The following is a 15,973-nucleotide window of genomic DNA, read 5'->3' on the forward strand; positions in this document are numbered from 1 at the left end:
ACACACCTTCAGGCTGTGTAAGGGCTATTTGACCAAGAAGGAGAGTGATGGAGTGCTGCATCAGATGACCTGGACTCCACAATCACCCGACCTCAACCCAATTGTGATGGGTTTGGGATGAGTTGGACCGCAGAGTGAAGGAAAAGCAGCCAACAAGTGCTCAGCATATGTGGGAACTGCTTCAAGACTGTTGGAAAAGCATTCTAGGTGAAGCTGGTTGAGAGAATGCCAAAAGTGTGCAAAGCTGTCATCAAGGCAAAGGGTGGCTACTTTGAAGAATCTCAAATATAAAATGTATTTTGATTTGTTTAACACCTTTTTGGTTACTACATGATTCCATGTGATATTTCATAGTTTTGATGTGTTCACTGTTATTCTACAATGTAGAAAATAGTAAAAATAAAGAAAAACCCTTGAATGAGTAGGTGTGTCCAATCTTTTGACTGGTACTGTATATAACAAAATTATATTACCCAAGTCACTCCCAAATTCCCTTTTATTGTCCATCTAAACTATATTGACAGCACGATTTCAATCGTCCTTTAGCGGTCAAGGGCTCTCTTCCCTGCTATCAAACCAGCAGGAAAAGTCAATAAATATTTACAAAGCAACCACGGCCCTTCCCCATTACTTCCAACACATTAGCAAAATATGTATTTACATGAAAATTAAATACAACAAAGAAAACTAAATGAAACACTATGCAGGTACAATATGACATTGATATGAATATAAAAATATACATTGTGAGGTGTCCAAAAAACACAAACAACACAAATAAATAGCGTAAACACCTTCTGCCCAGATGACCGTCTTTAGTATTAACATCAGCAAAATATCGGGAGTGTCAGTTGAATGAATGTTAGCTCAAAAAAAGATGGAGGAAAAAAAGAATAAGTCAGCGACACAACAGTAAGAAAGAAAACCTCCCTGGCTCACTAGCCATCCTCAGACACTCATTGGTCTGCTAGTCTTGTCCACCCAGAACTCTCCAACTGGACCGTAAACAACCGCTGCTTACAGCTCCTCTGTGGAGGAAAATAGGATCTGTCCTTGGTTTATATATACATAGGAGTCTCCTGTCCTGTTAAGAGTCTGAACATAGCCGCTGGCATTGTCTTCATGTGAATCTGGTTTAGGAAAAGACAGAAAACGAACATTTAGCTAGGCACTTGCATCTATCGCTTGTTGTTTTATCTGTCAATATCTTTATTGAAAATAATCAAGCTTAGAGGCACATGCTTACAGTCTAATGATTGTATTGATGAATGCATATTATGCTCATTCCTCTTTCAAAGAGGTACCTGCCTTGGCCAGTAATCTAGTTTTGTGAATTCTCATACTATTTGATTGTGGTGTCCCCTGAGCTTCTTTATGAACTCTATCTGTGTATCTGAACTGAACCTCACCTCGCCCACAGAGTTTGAGAGGGCTTGGACAATCTTCTCATGCGCTGTAGCCACCACGCTTTGGCCATTGATCTCAATAATGCGGTGGCCAACCCGGACACCCCCCCGCTCAGCAATACCCCCACGCATCAGGCTGCAGATCTGTGGGTGAAGATGACAAACAGAAGGTGAATATTATCCTTCATGGCAGTCGCTCATCCCAGGGGCAACAAGACAAGGGCATTCTAAAGGGAAATAAAGCAATGATGCAACGATGTTCCATTAAATCTTCTGGAACAGTTGTATTGCTAAAATGTCAAGGATAGTTCATGGATTTGGTCGTGTGATCCTGATAGGGAGAGGCCAGGGTGAGATTTGAGCTCTGTGAATGACATTGTAAGGTTAATCTGTATGCAGTAGCAAGGAAAATGGCAGTTCACACCGAGCTGATAACCTAAAGCAAAAAGCTCCTAGCTTCAGTGCAACGATAGCCACGAGAGATAAAACCGCAATTACATCAGGATTTTTTTTAAATTGGATTTTAAAGGGATATTGTCAGACTATATAAATATTGCTCTAAGGAGTTAACAATGTGTGTCATAGAAGCAATGTGCCACAGAGGATAACTTGAATACAGCAGAGACTTGAATAAAGTGGTATGAGGAACACACTAAAATACGTGTGTGTGCGCAGCATGTTTTTTTCATCAAAGCATGTAACGCTCATGATGCAAATCACATGCGCACAGACCTACAGGCTAACAGCTTGTCATATCGTTTGACACAGTATTATTTTCCTCGGAATTGGTTTCTTTAGACAGTACCAGCTGGGAGGAGAAAACAAAAAAAGCTTTTCATTATTTACGGGGCTGTCTTCTCCTATTCAGTTAACGTCAGCTGAAATCCTCCTGAGGGAACTGAAGTTTCATTGGACAAAGACATTGATATAGTCCAGAATCTCATCAAAAACATTTTTCAACCAATCACAGATTGTTATCTCAGCCTGTGTTATTCAACCTACGCATGAGAACACAGTATTCCAAAAACAGACAAAAGAAGAGTGGTCAAGGGCTTTTGCTGTTGAGTGATGACTTGAATGAAAACACTACTGCACTGTGTTCATGTTTGACATTGCACACAGGGCTAAGTGGTGGTGCCTGATCTGATCGTACTTACAATCCCATTCTGGACGCTGAAGCCCAGCTGGTACTTGAGGTCTGGTCTCTTGATGAGCACGGTGGTGACAGGGGGACAGCTCACAATGTTCAGCTTCACCTGCACCTGGTTCTTCAGGCCCTGATGGACAAACACAGTGGTCAGACAGAGTAGAGGGTATCCTGCAACCTCCACTGGGTTTAGTCAGTGGATTATTTGATCAAATTACAGAATTCATGTAGTGTTACACAATGAATGTAATGTCACCATAATAACCACTAATGACTCTTCCTAGAACTCTGTCCCTGTCCATGCACCTTGATGATTCCCTGACAGGTGGCGAGCGGCAGCCCCACCAGGCTGGTGTTGTTGATGGACATGATCTGGTCTCCGATGCTGAGCTTCCCGGAGCGGGCGGCCGGCCCACCGTTCATCATGTTGGCCAGGATGACCGTGGGCAGGATGGAGCCCCAGCCAGACTCCACTATGACCACGCCCAGGATCTCTCCCTTATGCTTCTCCAGCTGCAGCTGTGGAGACAGCCAATAGCGAGAGAGAGAAAGAGAGATAGAGAGACTGATGAGTGCCTCTAGTCAAAGCGATTGTAGGCAGGAGAAAAATATATCAGGGAGAAATATAATGGTGTAGTGGGAAGAACAGAAACAACGTGCGGAAGAAGGAGGGCCAGATGGGTATAAGACCACTGTCAGCTTCTCTGGTAATTGGCTCAGTCCATGTGCAGTACTTCCACAGAACTAGACTGCCTCACCGGTCATCAGAGACTCTTTCATCCTAAGTAAGACGTCACTGACTGAGCATCCAAAAGTCCTCAGAGAAGTGGATTGATTGTACAGTGCATCTGAGGCACCATGAGACAGTTACCTCATACATTTAAATGAGAGTCAAACCTCTTTGCAGTTCTCAGAGTTTGAGAAGTGGATGAGGTCATCGTTGTACATCTCCTGCGTGTTGATGATGTCACTGTACTCCTTCTGACTCAGGTCCTCTGGGTTGATGCCGTTGGCCCTCAGGAACTCCTGGTAAGCCACACTAAATGACTGCCCAATTGACTGGGCTATGAGCTGGGCCTGGAGAGCCAATGAGAAGAGAGGATACAAAACAGAATTTACCGATGAGTGTTAGAGTCAAATTGATGTGGTCTGAGAGGCTTTTTCCCTCCTAGTAATTATATTTCTATATAATAAAACCAGCTATGCATTTGTCAGAGAAGCAAAACACTGACAATACACTGTCAAAGTGACAGCAATGGGGAGAATCACATCACAGAGCAACTGGGGGATACAGATCAATATTCATTTATGTGGTATGAATCAACGCAGTGAAGCAACATGGAGCTGCTTCACTGTTGCCAAGTACTATATGAGGTCCAATCAACATTGAATTTAAATGTCACGACCTATTTGCAATTTCTTCATTACTGACAACTAGCTTCTGTCCTGGCATAATTTAATAAAACTATATAAATGGACCAAAACATGTTCGAAAAGCTAAAGTAGTGAGCATCATGAAGCCTGTAGCATTGCTGCAATGATTACCATTTTATACAGAAAATGAAGCAAAGGTATTGATTGTAAAAAAGCTGATCTAAAGAGGAGAAGGAGAGTAATCTAATTGCATATCATATGATATTAGAGATGGTTCTATCCCACAGTTTCCCTATAATTCCCTATATTTACCTCCTACCTTCCCTCAGGCAGTTTTAGGGAATAATCTGTTTTCAAAGGAAGGAAGGAAGCTGTGGTTGCCCTGTTAACAAACTGACATCCAGCTGCATGCTGGGCTTTGATAGACACACGAAGCACCTCCTGGACTGTGGTGCGGGTGAAAATTGGCGGTGTTACTGTGACAGACAGCATATCACACATTGGCAACGTCTCTACACTGGCCGAGGGACAGGGGGGCAGTTAACCAGTGATTGAAATGTCATGGCAATATAAACCACCTGCTATTTGAGTTGTAGGAATCCCCTACCCCTAACCCATGGTGCAACTCAGCCAATCCTGCCCATAACGAATGAGGACAGTAAAGCCAGTCGTTGCCCTTATCCAGATCGGTAGATCAAGGATCAGGCCTACCATGCAATAGGTAGACAGTAATAACACACTATTGGGAGAAGCATAATTGAAATATATAATTGTCCCTTCTGAGCTGAGGATAAATGACTCGTGTTAACATTCAGACTGACTGTCCTTTATATCACACCAGCTAATTAGACATAGAGAAATGGCGACTAAGAGGGACAACTGCAATGCTCGCTGGCAAGGGGAGGAGACAGGCAGAGAGACTGGCCTATCAGAGGTGGATCATCTTCTCTTTTTTTGAATGTTATTTAACCTTTATTTAACTAGGCAAGTCAGTTAAGAACAAATTCTTATTTAAAACCTGTTAGAGGGTGTTCCTGGTGAGCATGTCATTCATAATGTGCTGTTGTGACTATTCTCTGAATCAGTCACAACCCATTACCTCTACATTTACAAACATGTCCTGTGCATAACCTTTCACCTGGTCCTGATCCATTCTACCATTTGATATTAGCCTCAAGGGGCAGATCGCAGACATTTACACACGTTCACTTACGTCCTCAGACTCAAAGACGTGGCAGATCATCCGGTACTGTTTCTTGGCCTCTGGGGCTCCAGGTGTGGTCTCGATGCAGTCCTGGGAGGCTGTGCGCGGCATGCGGCGCCTCGCCATCAGCACCACGATGTTCCCAATGTCAGCTATGTAGGAGATGGTGCGCAGGGCGTTGTCCATCATAGTTTCCTGTGTACGCCACCACAGCAACAAACAATGAACAACTAGTACCTTCCCTTGTAGACGCATACATGTGAACAACAAACAGGGTATCATGACGCCCGAACACACTGTAACAGGTGTACTAATACACAGTATAAAAATACTAAAATATCTACTGTATTACAGTTGATGCTTAGAGTAAAAGAAACACATTGTGTGTTTTGTAAGCCTCAGGTGAACTATGACAAGGTGTTCGTCTTCACACGAGCGTCTGGTAGCGAGGGAGGAGGAGCGGGAACGCTCAGCTACGACCTGCACGCTCTTCAGCGAAACATCATTAGTCCGTCAGCAGAATGAATGATCCAATTTGTCTGTGCATGCCGCGCCCACCGCCTTTCACCTTCCTCATGGCGAGCAGCCTCAGCAGAGTGGCAGAACTCCATGCATGTCCCCTCAGCCCATATGTCCGCAGCAGGCCGAGGCGTGGGAATCACACCTCTAATCAACCTGAGGTTCTCGAAGGTTCTCATCCCCTCTGGTACACACAGACAGCAGGGGCGGAACCGAGGCACGGACATCTTTATTCGCGGCACAAATGTTCTTAGTGTGTATGAAATATGGTAGAATTGGTATAGTAAATAAGTAAATAAGAAAAATCACATGAAAGTGCCATTGTGTTACAATTCTGAAGTCAACCTCTCACCAACTAACCAACAGAGCCCCATAAAACCGGACTTCTCCCATCTTGATGGTTGTGGGAAGCAGGTAGCCTTGTGCCAGGCAAGGAGTGGAGTGGAGAGACACTGCATTGCAGCACATTACAGTAGGCTGTGCCAGGCAGCCAGCCCACACACTGCTGTTCTGTTCTGTTCAGTCCGACTGCAACTCAACGACAGGGACATACATTCTGTTCACAGTCAGTCAGCTGGCACTCTAGTCTGTACACCAGAGACGTCACTGTTAACACTGCGGCTGACCCTCTCACATTGGACAACTTTGTTCTCCACTATGTTCCCATAAGACATTAAGGCATGACATCAAGAGTAAAGTGCTACACCGTAGCTCATTTATAACTGAATTACTGTTCAAAGCTACGTGTGTATGTGTGTGTCCTAAATAATTTGGCTTTGGAGTCAAGATGATTTCTGACTAAGAAATATTGCAGATGGATTGGGTTGGGAATCAAATGGGTTGGGATGCAGTGTTTAAAACGAGCTTCTGTCTTCCTGCTACGTCCCCCTTTATTGACAGCTGTCCATAGATGATTTCTGGCTTCAAAGTTTATTTATTTTTTATCCTCGCTCAGAGGGAGGTCAGATTAAAAAAAAGATTAAATAAATAAATGATCCAAAATCTGTCACAAAAGTCACTGAGAGGAGCTGCGCGGTTATGGCCCCGCTGCATTTGATTGGTCCTGTTAGGGCTGGAGTCAGGACCTCTACTCACCTGTGTGTCTGCGTTGAGCACTTTGATCCTCAGGGTGGAGATGAAGAGGTCCACCTCTGTCAGTGTCTGTGCGTCCCCCTCTGGGCTCTGGACGGAGACAAAAGAGAGACAGGTGTGTCAGAGTCCCCCCTGAGGCAGGAGAGAGCGACCCGGGTGCTCGTTCTGTAAGCCCCCTGGCCGGGGGCTGAGGAGAGCTCACCAAGGGCCCACGGTTAACAGGCTGCCCTCTTTAATCTCCTGTTGAGAACAGTTTTAAAGCTATTTCATAAATCATGTAATGATGTTATAGGTTGGGCCCCCGGCGGACTCCAGGCAAGCCTACAGTAGGTGTTTAGTCAGTGCTGGACTATGGCTACACCCATAGAGAACAGCCATAAAATGTACATTCATATTCCATCTCATAATCTGAATTACAACACATCTTAAAACATTGATATGTACTAAAGGACTGGTTAGTAGCATTGCCATAGGATGTTGTTGTTTATTGAGTGGTGGTCATGCTCACATTGTTCCATACAAAATGGGTCTCTGAAGGCTACTATAGCTATACAATGAGGACTAGGCTAAGTGATTCATACTATTCATGTTCATGATAAATGGTCATGTGACTGCGCATGCATGACTGCATGGAATACATGTGGAATTAAATGCAGCCATCTCTGTGACAGACAGGGCCAGCATCCACATCAGAGCAGAGTGGAAGGGATTTGAGGCAGCAGCAGTGAGGGCAGGTCATATAGTCACAGAGGGACCCGGTTGGCTCTGGGGCTTTACATCAATAGGTCTGACATGATGTTGGTGTGTTGAGAAATGGCACAGATGAGAGTAGGTGCAACATGGCAGTGCTAGCTAAGCCATTACAAGCTGCCGGATGTGTGTGAATGCCAGTCCCAGGCATGTGGTTTGCATTCACGCTAATCACCACGCACTGCGTGTTAATTAAATTACGTTTGATTTAGGTTCATTAACTAAGGACTGATGTGTGTATAATGAGCAGCGGAATATACACATTTTTTTAAAATATGCAATATATAATGAAGCAATTTATTTGATGATATGTCTAATAGTATTCATTACAATGTGTCGTAATTCTGTGTAGGCTAGAATATTTCTTTGCATCATCAATATCATCAATGGATTTCATGTTTGCTGGCTCTGATTTTCAGAGCACAAGCTGCAGGGATGTTCCCAGAGTTCACACAGTCCAGCCTCTCAGTGATGCATGCCGGGTAATCAGATGGAGTGGGATTATGGAGATTCTCATCATAACTCTAGTCACCTCCTCACACTCCACGGCTCAGAGCGTGACAGACAGACAGACAGACAGACAGACAGACAGACAGACAGACAGACAGACAGACAGACAGACAGACAGACAGACAGACCACAAGAACACACAGACAGAACACACAGACAGACAGAACACACAGACAGACAGAACACACAGACAGACAGAACACAAGAACACACAGACAGAACACACAGACAGACAGACAGACAGAACACACAGACAGACAGAACACACAGACAGACAGAACACACAGACAGACAGAACACACAGACAGACAGACAGACAGAACACACAGACAGACAGAACACACAGACAGACAGAACACACAGATGGAACAGGGAGCCGGAGGGTGAGGGTGGAGTAAAGGTGGCCCTTCTCTCTGTTCTTAACAGATCAGATTGTTTTTACACACCGCCTTTTTCTTGATTTTGGCAGCCTTCTGAACCCTCTGGGAGGAGACGTTGGGACAGAACAGGGTCGTCAGACACGGGACGGGAGGAGCGGCAAAAACAGAGGGCAGGAAGTAAAGAAAGTAAAAGAAAGTAAGAGACAATAACTCAACCAAACAGCAGGTGTATCATTGCTCTGAGAGGGAGAGGAGCGATGGCACAGCTGTGTTCTGCAGAAACTAATTAAAACGGCAATTAAAAAGGATCATAATTGCTCTTTTTCTTTTGAATACAGCAAATCATAAAGACATGCAGAAATGAGTTGATACCACACCTTAATATCACAGTAAAAAGGGAACTTGAGTGTAGCATATGCAAATACTCTATCAAAGGGCTTCAGGTTCAAATGTGAAGTCAAGGCAAGACATCCTTGGCATACCTTTCCTGTCCACAACACATTCTTTCAGAAAATGGTGAGGAATTACAGCAGAGCCCAGCATCCTGAGATGACTTGACATGTAATTTAAGGCAACACAATGATTTAGTCCTGTATTGACGTCCGTCACCATCCCCCTAGAGAAATGGGATGTCAAACCTGACAGCTGGTGACTGAGTGGTTTTCAAATGGTCTAAAAACAACATATTGAGAAACCTACTGTAGGGTGGCTGACCAGAAAACACTGACAAACACAGATTCAGTTATTTCAGTTGATTCAGATTCAGTTAATTCAGTTAAGATTCAGATTCAATTCATCTCACACCTCCTGTGCAACTGACTAGGTATCCCCCTTTCCCAACACTGAACCCCACAAAAAGACCTTAACGCTGTATGTCAACTGCACAGGACCAGAAGGAGGGTGTGGTGAAGTCCAGACACATGTTTGTGAGCCCTGAGTTCATCTGTTCCAGTCCCATCCATCATCAGTCACATTGACTCCGTTACTATGGCTGCCTGAGAGAGTTGGTACCACAGCTCTATGCAAGCCAGCCAGCCAGGAGCAGAGGAAGGGTCAGCACTCTCTCTACCGCTTCACCATTTGCTGAGACACAGAGCAGAGGGCATGATCTCGCCTCTCAGTCGGGTCGAGCAAGTTGGATGTTTGCGTGCTGCAACTAGTCCGTTTATTTGTGTTTGTATGGGAAGCAGAGCAGAGAATGGCCTTCGGGGTGATGATCCTGGGTTGTTTGTAACACATTTACTCCTCCACCTTCTAATGCAAGGCAGACATGTGAGTCCTCCAGCTACATCTACTGCATCAAATCAAGGCAGACATCTGAGTCCTCCAGCTACATCTACTGCATCAAATCAAGGCAGACATCTGAGTCCTCCAGCTACATCTACTGCATCAAATCAAGGCAGACCTCTGAGTCCTCCAGCTACATCTACTGCATCAAATCAAGGCAGACATCTGAGTCCTCCAGCTACATCTACTGCATCAAATCAAGGCAGACATCTGAGTCCTCCAGCTACATCTACTGCATCAAATCAAGGCAGACATCTGAGTCCTCCAGCTACATCTACTGCATCAAATCAAGGCAGACATCGGAGTCCTCCAGCTACATCTACTGCATCAAATCAAGGCAGACATCGGAGTCCTCCAGCTACATCTACTGCATCAAATCAAGGCAGGCAGAAAAAGGAGTGGGCGATGAAGCTGTATAAATATTACATCAAAATGATGGGAGCATGCCAAAAAAGATCTGTATAAATAAAACATACAACAACGTTTTTGTGTGTGTGTGTGTGTGTGTGTGTGTGTGTGTGTGTGTGTGTGTGTGTGTGTGTGTGTGTGTGTGTGTGTGTGTGTGTGTGTGTCTGGCTTACTTTGTTCTCTGTAGCGTCGGACTAAATATTGTGGACAGCAGTGTAATTAATCTGTGTGTGGGTTGTTGTTGGTGTGGCTAAGATCTGAGAACTATAAAATGGTACCGAGGGAGGCAGACAGCACAGAGCACCCTGACCCAGTCCCAGTGCTCAGGGGTTGGTGTGTGAAAAAATGGTAGCTACCAACACATAAAAGAGCCCAATCCCCTGCGTCCAGAGTGACATATGGCCAATTCATCTGTGGAGAGACACATCATCTTCAGTTCCTCCTCAGATGAGGGCAGGGAACAAGTGGCATGCTTCCCGATGGCCTTCTCCACAGCTGAACAGCCAACATAAAAATAATGAAAAAAAAAAAAAGATTGGATTTCTTTTTACTGGGATGGATGGAGCCAGATCCCAGCAGCAGTGGAAGGGAGGCAGGGGCCTTCAAGACTCAAATGTCCCTACAAAAGCTGCCAGATGGAAGGATCACCTGACGCAGACTGCTGCTGGACAGGAGAGTGTGCCACTGTGTCACACTGAGCTGTGGGTCAATCTGACCCACTGAGCTAACATATACTCCCATCTCTGCTCTGCAGTGACTGGCTGGCCTTGCCACAGGTGGATGTTCCTAAAAGTAGATCCCAGCCAAGTGCCAGTGGACCACTGTGAGTTAGGTTATAAAATATTCATTATACAGCCCAGCACATGTTTTCATGAGCGGGAGAGGAAATGTATTGTGCCTGGACAGTTTTCTGAACATTTGGTGTATCATCTTGGGTTGTATTTTCTTTGATCCAACAGGTATAGCTCCTAAAGTCATGTATAGAGTCTCAACAATGGTCTCAACAATACATTGTCAGCACACATGAACTCATTCAAAAACATACACATTTCACTGCGCAGGAATGCATACTGTGCAAATACTATATTTGTGATCATACTGTTATCAGACTGAGGGGAAACGGCCCTTGCATAAATGGCCTTTCAGAAGCTAGACTGGCAAAAGCAATCATAACTCCACAGCTAGTTGAGAGCCAACCAGTAGTGAAGTGATTGAAATGCACAGTGGCGGAGTCTGTTTTGAATATGGCCATTCTCTCTGGCTGCTCCCCATCAGTATTCATAGCAGACAATACATGTAGAAAAGGGGACGGAAATGGAAAGGGAAACATAACCTCTGTGAGCCAGCAATCCATTACCAACACCATGTGACACATGCTTTACCCCAATCTGACCCAACTGGAGCACTAATGGACTGCTAATTCTGGCAAAATCTCAAACTGCTCTGACTGGGGAGATAAACAGCGTTGACGTCCATGTGGATTTAATAGGCCAATCTGGACCTCACTTGAATTAAAAAGACCAGCACCTTGCACTCACATTTGAAGTCCATTTATAAAACTGTATTTCTGTCTGCCCAGATTGCAGACTATCTACAGCGAGAGGTTCCATTTAGAGTACTAATTAAAAAGGTTTCCAGAGGTTATGGCAATACTCTGTACAAGCTTTGATGTCTCCATCAGGTTTTATATATGCCTGAAACATGAATATAAAGTATATTCAAGATATACTAGAACTACAAAGATTCAATCATATTGATGAATATCTTAAAGGTTGTTTCCTCTATTGGGCATCATTAAATACTGACAGTGGGTTGTAAACGGAGCTAAAAGGAGCAACATGATTACACAATACCACTGCGTCCTGCAGTACAGTGGCAATAATCCTACTAGATTGGACACTGTCTCCTGGGGTGTAAACAAACACATCAGACACCCTTCACTCTGAACCTTCTAAAACGGTTCCTAGAGTCACAGTGAAAATATACCAGATCAAAAAAACATCCATATGAAAAGGAAGGAAGGAAGGGAAGCTGTTTGCGGGATTTGAAACGGGTGGTGCAGTGTGTGTGTGTGTGTGTGCGCGCGTGTGTCTATGTGTGAGTGTGTGTTTGTGCAAGTGTTGGAAGGCCTGTCTGATGTCTGTACGTACCTTGACCCGGCTGACAGCCTCCTGGGCCTGCATCATGCGGATGTTCTTGGACGGGTTCCTCTCAGAGAGCAGCTGGGTGGAGCCCAGGTAGTTAGCAGCAAAGATGATGCCATCAATAAGATCTTCTGGCTCACAGGGCCCTGGAACTGACAGAGAGGGACAGGGAGAATGGATGGACAGAGAAACGAAGGAGCAGGAGAAGATAAACGCTATTAGATCATATTTATTTTGCAAAACAAAGAAATCTCTGTGTTGTTCTAGTTAAGCTCTGAGTTGAAAGGTCATATACGTACACTACCGTTAAAAAGTTTGGGGTCACTTAGAAATGTCCTTGTTTTTGAAAGAAAAACACATTTTTAAAATGATAAACTTGGATTAACTAACACAATGTGCCATTGGAACACAGGAGTGATGGTTGCTGATAATGGGCCTCTGTACGCCTATGTAGATATTCCATTAAAAAAAAATCTGCTGTTTTCAGCTACAATAGTCATTTACAACATTAACCATGTCTACACTGTATTTCTAATCGATTTGATGTTATTTTAATGGACAAAAGAATGTGCTTTTCTTTCAAAAACAAGGACATTTCTAAGTGACTCCAATCTTTTGAATGGTAGTGTATGAGTATTGGCAGCCTTCTGTACGTACAATTTGAATAAATAAAACACTGCAATTCTGTAGCTGTTGGGTATTATGCAGAGAAACAATCATGGCGGAGGCTTGAGCAGTAAAATGGCCACGGGTGGGCAGGGAGCTGAGAGAGGCACCAGGGGATTCATGTGCCCGTGTGATACGTAGACGTAGACTCTGTGACATCCACTGAGGGATAAAATGCACTGTCATAATATCAGAGAAAGTGAAAGAAAGAAACAGCTCAGCCTCCAGGAATATTAGGCCCTGCCGTTCGCTGCCCAGTGGTGAAAGGGGCTTGGTGAAGAATACCTTGAAAACATCTCAAACCAAACACACACAGAGGCCTGGGACTGGCCTGCTTAGATAGCCCTCCCACATTGACGACTAAATCACTGACACGTCTGACATGATGGCTCTCAGGTAAATTGTCCAAATAAAGATCATGAAAAATGAATATGGTCATTCGTATTTACTTCCTTGTTTGTCTTCAGACTCGTTGATCTCATGTTGATCTCATGCAACAGCTGCAAGCTCATTATTTTCTCCCCTTAATACTCCATGATCTGTCATTTTGCAACTAGATTTTGAGTGGTTATTAATGCGCTTGAATTAGAGAGACAAATCGAGTATCCTTGGAATGACCAGATCCCTGCACCCAAAGCAATATAAGCCTCTTACAGGGAATATCTGTTTTTGATGTTGTGAATTTGATTCATTTTTGTCTTTTGATTTCATCCTCAAAATAAACAGACGTAGAGGTGCCTTACCATCAACAAAGCTGGGGAAAGATGCAGCCTTCTTTGTTTCCTGAAAAACAGAAAGTCTTGATTGAACTCTCTGAATTAGTAAAGCGGAATGAAATATGCATTATCTCATTTCATGAAACTGAAAGGAAAACCGCCTCTCTGCAAGGCCTTTGGCTTCCACAACAAACAACAGACCAACAAACTCCAAAAGCTTCATTCTGTCAAAGAAGACGAAACATTTTTGAACATCAGTTCAAAGTAGCCTATGAAATTGATACAAACCCTATTCATCAACAGATGAGGAAGAAAATGTAAGAAGCGATGCAAAAACTGAATACGTAGAAGTGTGCTACACTCTTAAAAAACAATGTGCTATCTAGAACCTAAAAGGGTTCTTTGGCTGTCCCCATAGGAGAACCCTTTGAAGAACCCTTTCTGGTTCCAGGTAGAACACTGGATTCCATGCAGAACCCTTTCCATAGAGAGTTCTATATGGAACTAAAAATGGTCCTACCTGGAACCAAAATTGGTTCTACCAGGAACGAAAAAGGGTTCTCCTTTGGGGACAGCCAAACAACCCTTTTGGAACCCTTTTTTTCCTAAGAGTGTATAGTACAGATCAAAAGGAAACAACTTTATGGCATCGACCTGATGGTAAACAGTGGTCCATGTTAACATGCAGGGTCATGACATGCCTAACTCTTCAGATGTAAAACACTACTGTATATCAATACTTCTACAGAGCTCTGCATGCGAGAGCCACACATTAAAGCACTCTGAGTAATGGCCGTCACTTGAAAGACATGCCACTCAAATGGAGGGTCCAGGCTGAAATATGTGTGGCCGTTCATTACAGTCTGTGAGGAAGGCCCAGGAGCATTATCAAACCACTTAATAACTTAAAAGGGAAACAACTTCCTAGTATATCTTGGTACGCGTATGCTATAGTGGCCTCCCGCAAATATATACCCAGCTGTTGCTTTGCCAATACTTAAATCCTACCGTATCATACTAGATGACCTTTAAAGTGAAGATGTGCCTTGCTCTGCAGTTCGGCTGTGCTCTCCAGGCTTAGTGGTGGTGTGTGAATGAAAGCCTGGCCAGACAACCATGTTAGGATGATAAGACTGGGTTGGGCAGAGGAGAGGGTTCCTATGGAGGTTGCGCAGAGCAGATAGGGCTTTGTCTCAGAGCGTCATTTGAACAGGTCAAGGTTGAGTGGTTTTCCCTGATGTAAACACACAGCTTGCTGCTCCCAACTAGTGACTTGACTGCAGAGTCAAAAAAGGGCACAGCCAATTCCCTTCCTTTCAGAGCAATGGAAGTGAGGGATGAGGATAGCAGCATTGTATAGAATGTCCCTGAGAGAAATGTCCACAATAATAACAGTGGTGATTTCCTTAAGATAACTGGACAACCACACTGTGTTACCTGGAGACAGGGACTTCATTCATTCATAAACACAGTTAATTGATTCTCATAAATCCTCTGGCACTGGCCTTTTAATGATCTCAAAGCCTAAGACCAAGAGGCATGGAGAGGCAGCCTTTAGTTATTATGCCCCCAGCCTCTGGAATAGCCTGCCAGAGAACCTGAAGTGGGCCGAAACTGTGGAGATTTTAAAACACATTTTTAGCTTTGCTTTTCCTTAGGGTGCTTTTTAGTTGTTCAGTTTGTATCATTTAAAAAATATATATCTTATGTTTGTTGTGTAGTAAATATGTGACTCACCACCTTCATTCGGTCTTGCGTAGCAAAATTGGGAAATTGTGTTTTTTACATTGGATAAAAGTAGAGACTCAGAGCTACAAAATGGTATATCATTCACTGCAGTTGAGGAACAACGGGAAAGTAATTCTGCTGTGAAAGTTGATAAACTTGTAAACTCACTTTTGAGAAAATGGCCTTTGAATGTTTTGGTATCTGGTGAAGAGCTCTTCTTTGTCTACACCCATTCAGCATCGTTCACACCATCTTAAGCTTTAGCCCCACCCATCTCGTTTCACCCTCGGAGCGTTCAGAGCGCACACTTGACGCTCTGGCCAATGATTAGTTTACCTCTGGATAACATGAAAACAGCCTAACCAGCTCTGCTGGCAACAATTTCATTCTGCTTTTTTGCCGACGTTTACTGACACCGGCCATATAGCTAGCTAGCTAGGTAAACAATTAACCTAGCTAAGTAAACAACGTGTAAGATCACACACATCACATAACGTTAGCTAGTTAAACAACAATGAGCATAGTGCCAAATCATGTCGTTACTACCCTGCATGAATCTGCTGGGAGCTAACCAACCAGGTTCAATGTTAGCTAGCTAACCTTTGGGATACAGTTTTTATTTTCATTGTTATTATTTATTTA

General features: G+C 43.8%; 1 protein-coding gene across 5 annotated transcripts in view; it reads right to left on the reverse strand.

Moving 5' to 3' along the window:
• Positions 1-499: 499 nt before the first annotated feature.
• Positions 500-15,973, reverse strand: part of apba2b (amyloid beta (A4) precursor protein-binding, family A, member 2b) — a 68,850-nt gene continuing 53,376 nt past the window's right edge. For 3 of the 5 annotated variants that reach the window (XM_029721713.1, XM_029721714.1, XM_029721715.1), the window contains 10 exons: positions 13,631-13,670; positions 12,228-12,373; positions 8,449-8,484; positions 6,746-6,832; positions 5,141-5,326; positions 3,451-3,630; positions 2,860-3,072; positions 2,564-2,683; positions 1,410-1,550; positions 500-1,130 (listed from right to left, as the gene is read on the reverse strand). In XM_029721713.1, the coding sequence (XP_029577573.1) occupies positions 1,059-1,130; positions 1,410-1,550; positions 2,564-2,683; positions 2,860-3,072; positions 3,451-3,630; positions 5,141-5,326; positions 6,746-6,832; positions 8,449-8,484; positions 12,228-12,373; positions 13,631-13,670 (1,221 nt within the window). In that variant the 3' untranslated portion in view covers positions 500-1,058. The remainder of the gene's footprint in view (positions 1,131-1,409; positions 1,551-2,563; positions 2,684-2,859; positions 3,073-3,450; positions 3,631-5,140; positions 5,327-6,745; positions 6,833-8,448; positions 8,485-12,227; positions 12,374-13,630; positions 13,671-15,973) is intronic. The other 2 variants (XM_029721716.1, XM_029721717.1) reach the window with 2 other exon arrangements.

This window comes from Salmo trutta, chromosome 29, assembly GCF_901001165.1.
Source record: "Salmo trutta chromosome 29, fSalTru1.1, whole genome shotgun sequence".
NCBI lineage: Eukaryota > Metazoa > Chordata > Actinopteri > Salmoniformes > Salmonidae > Salmo > Salmo trutta.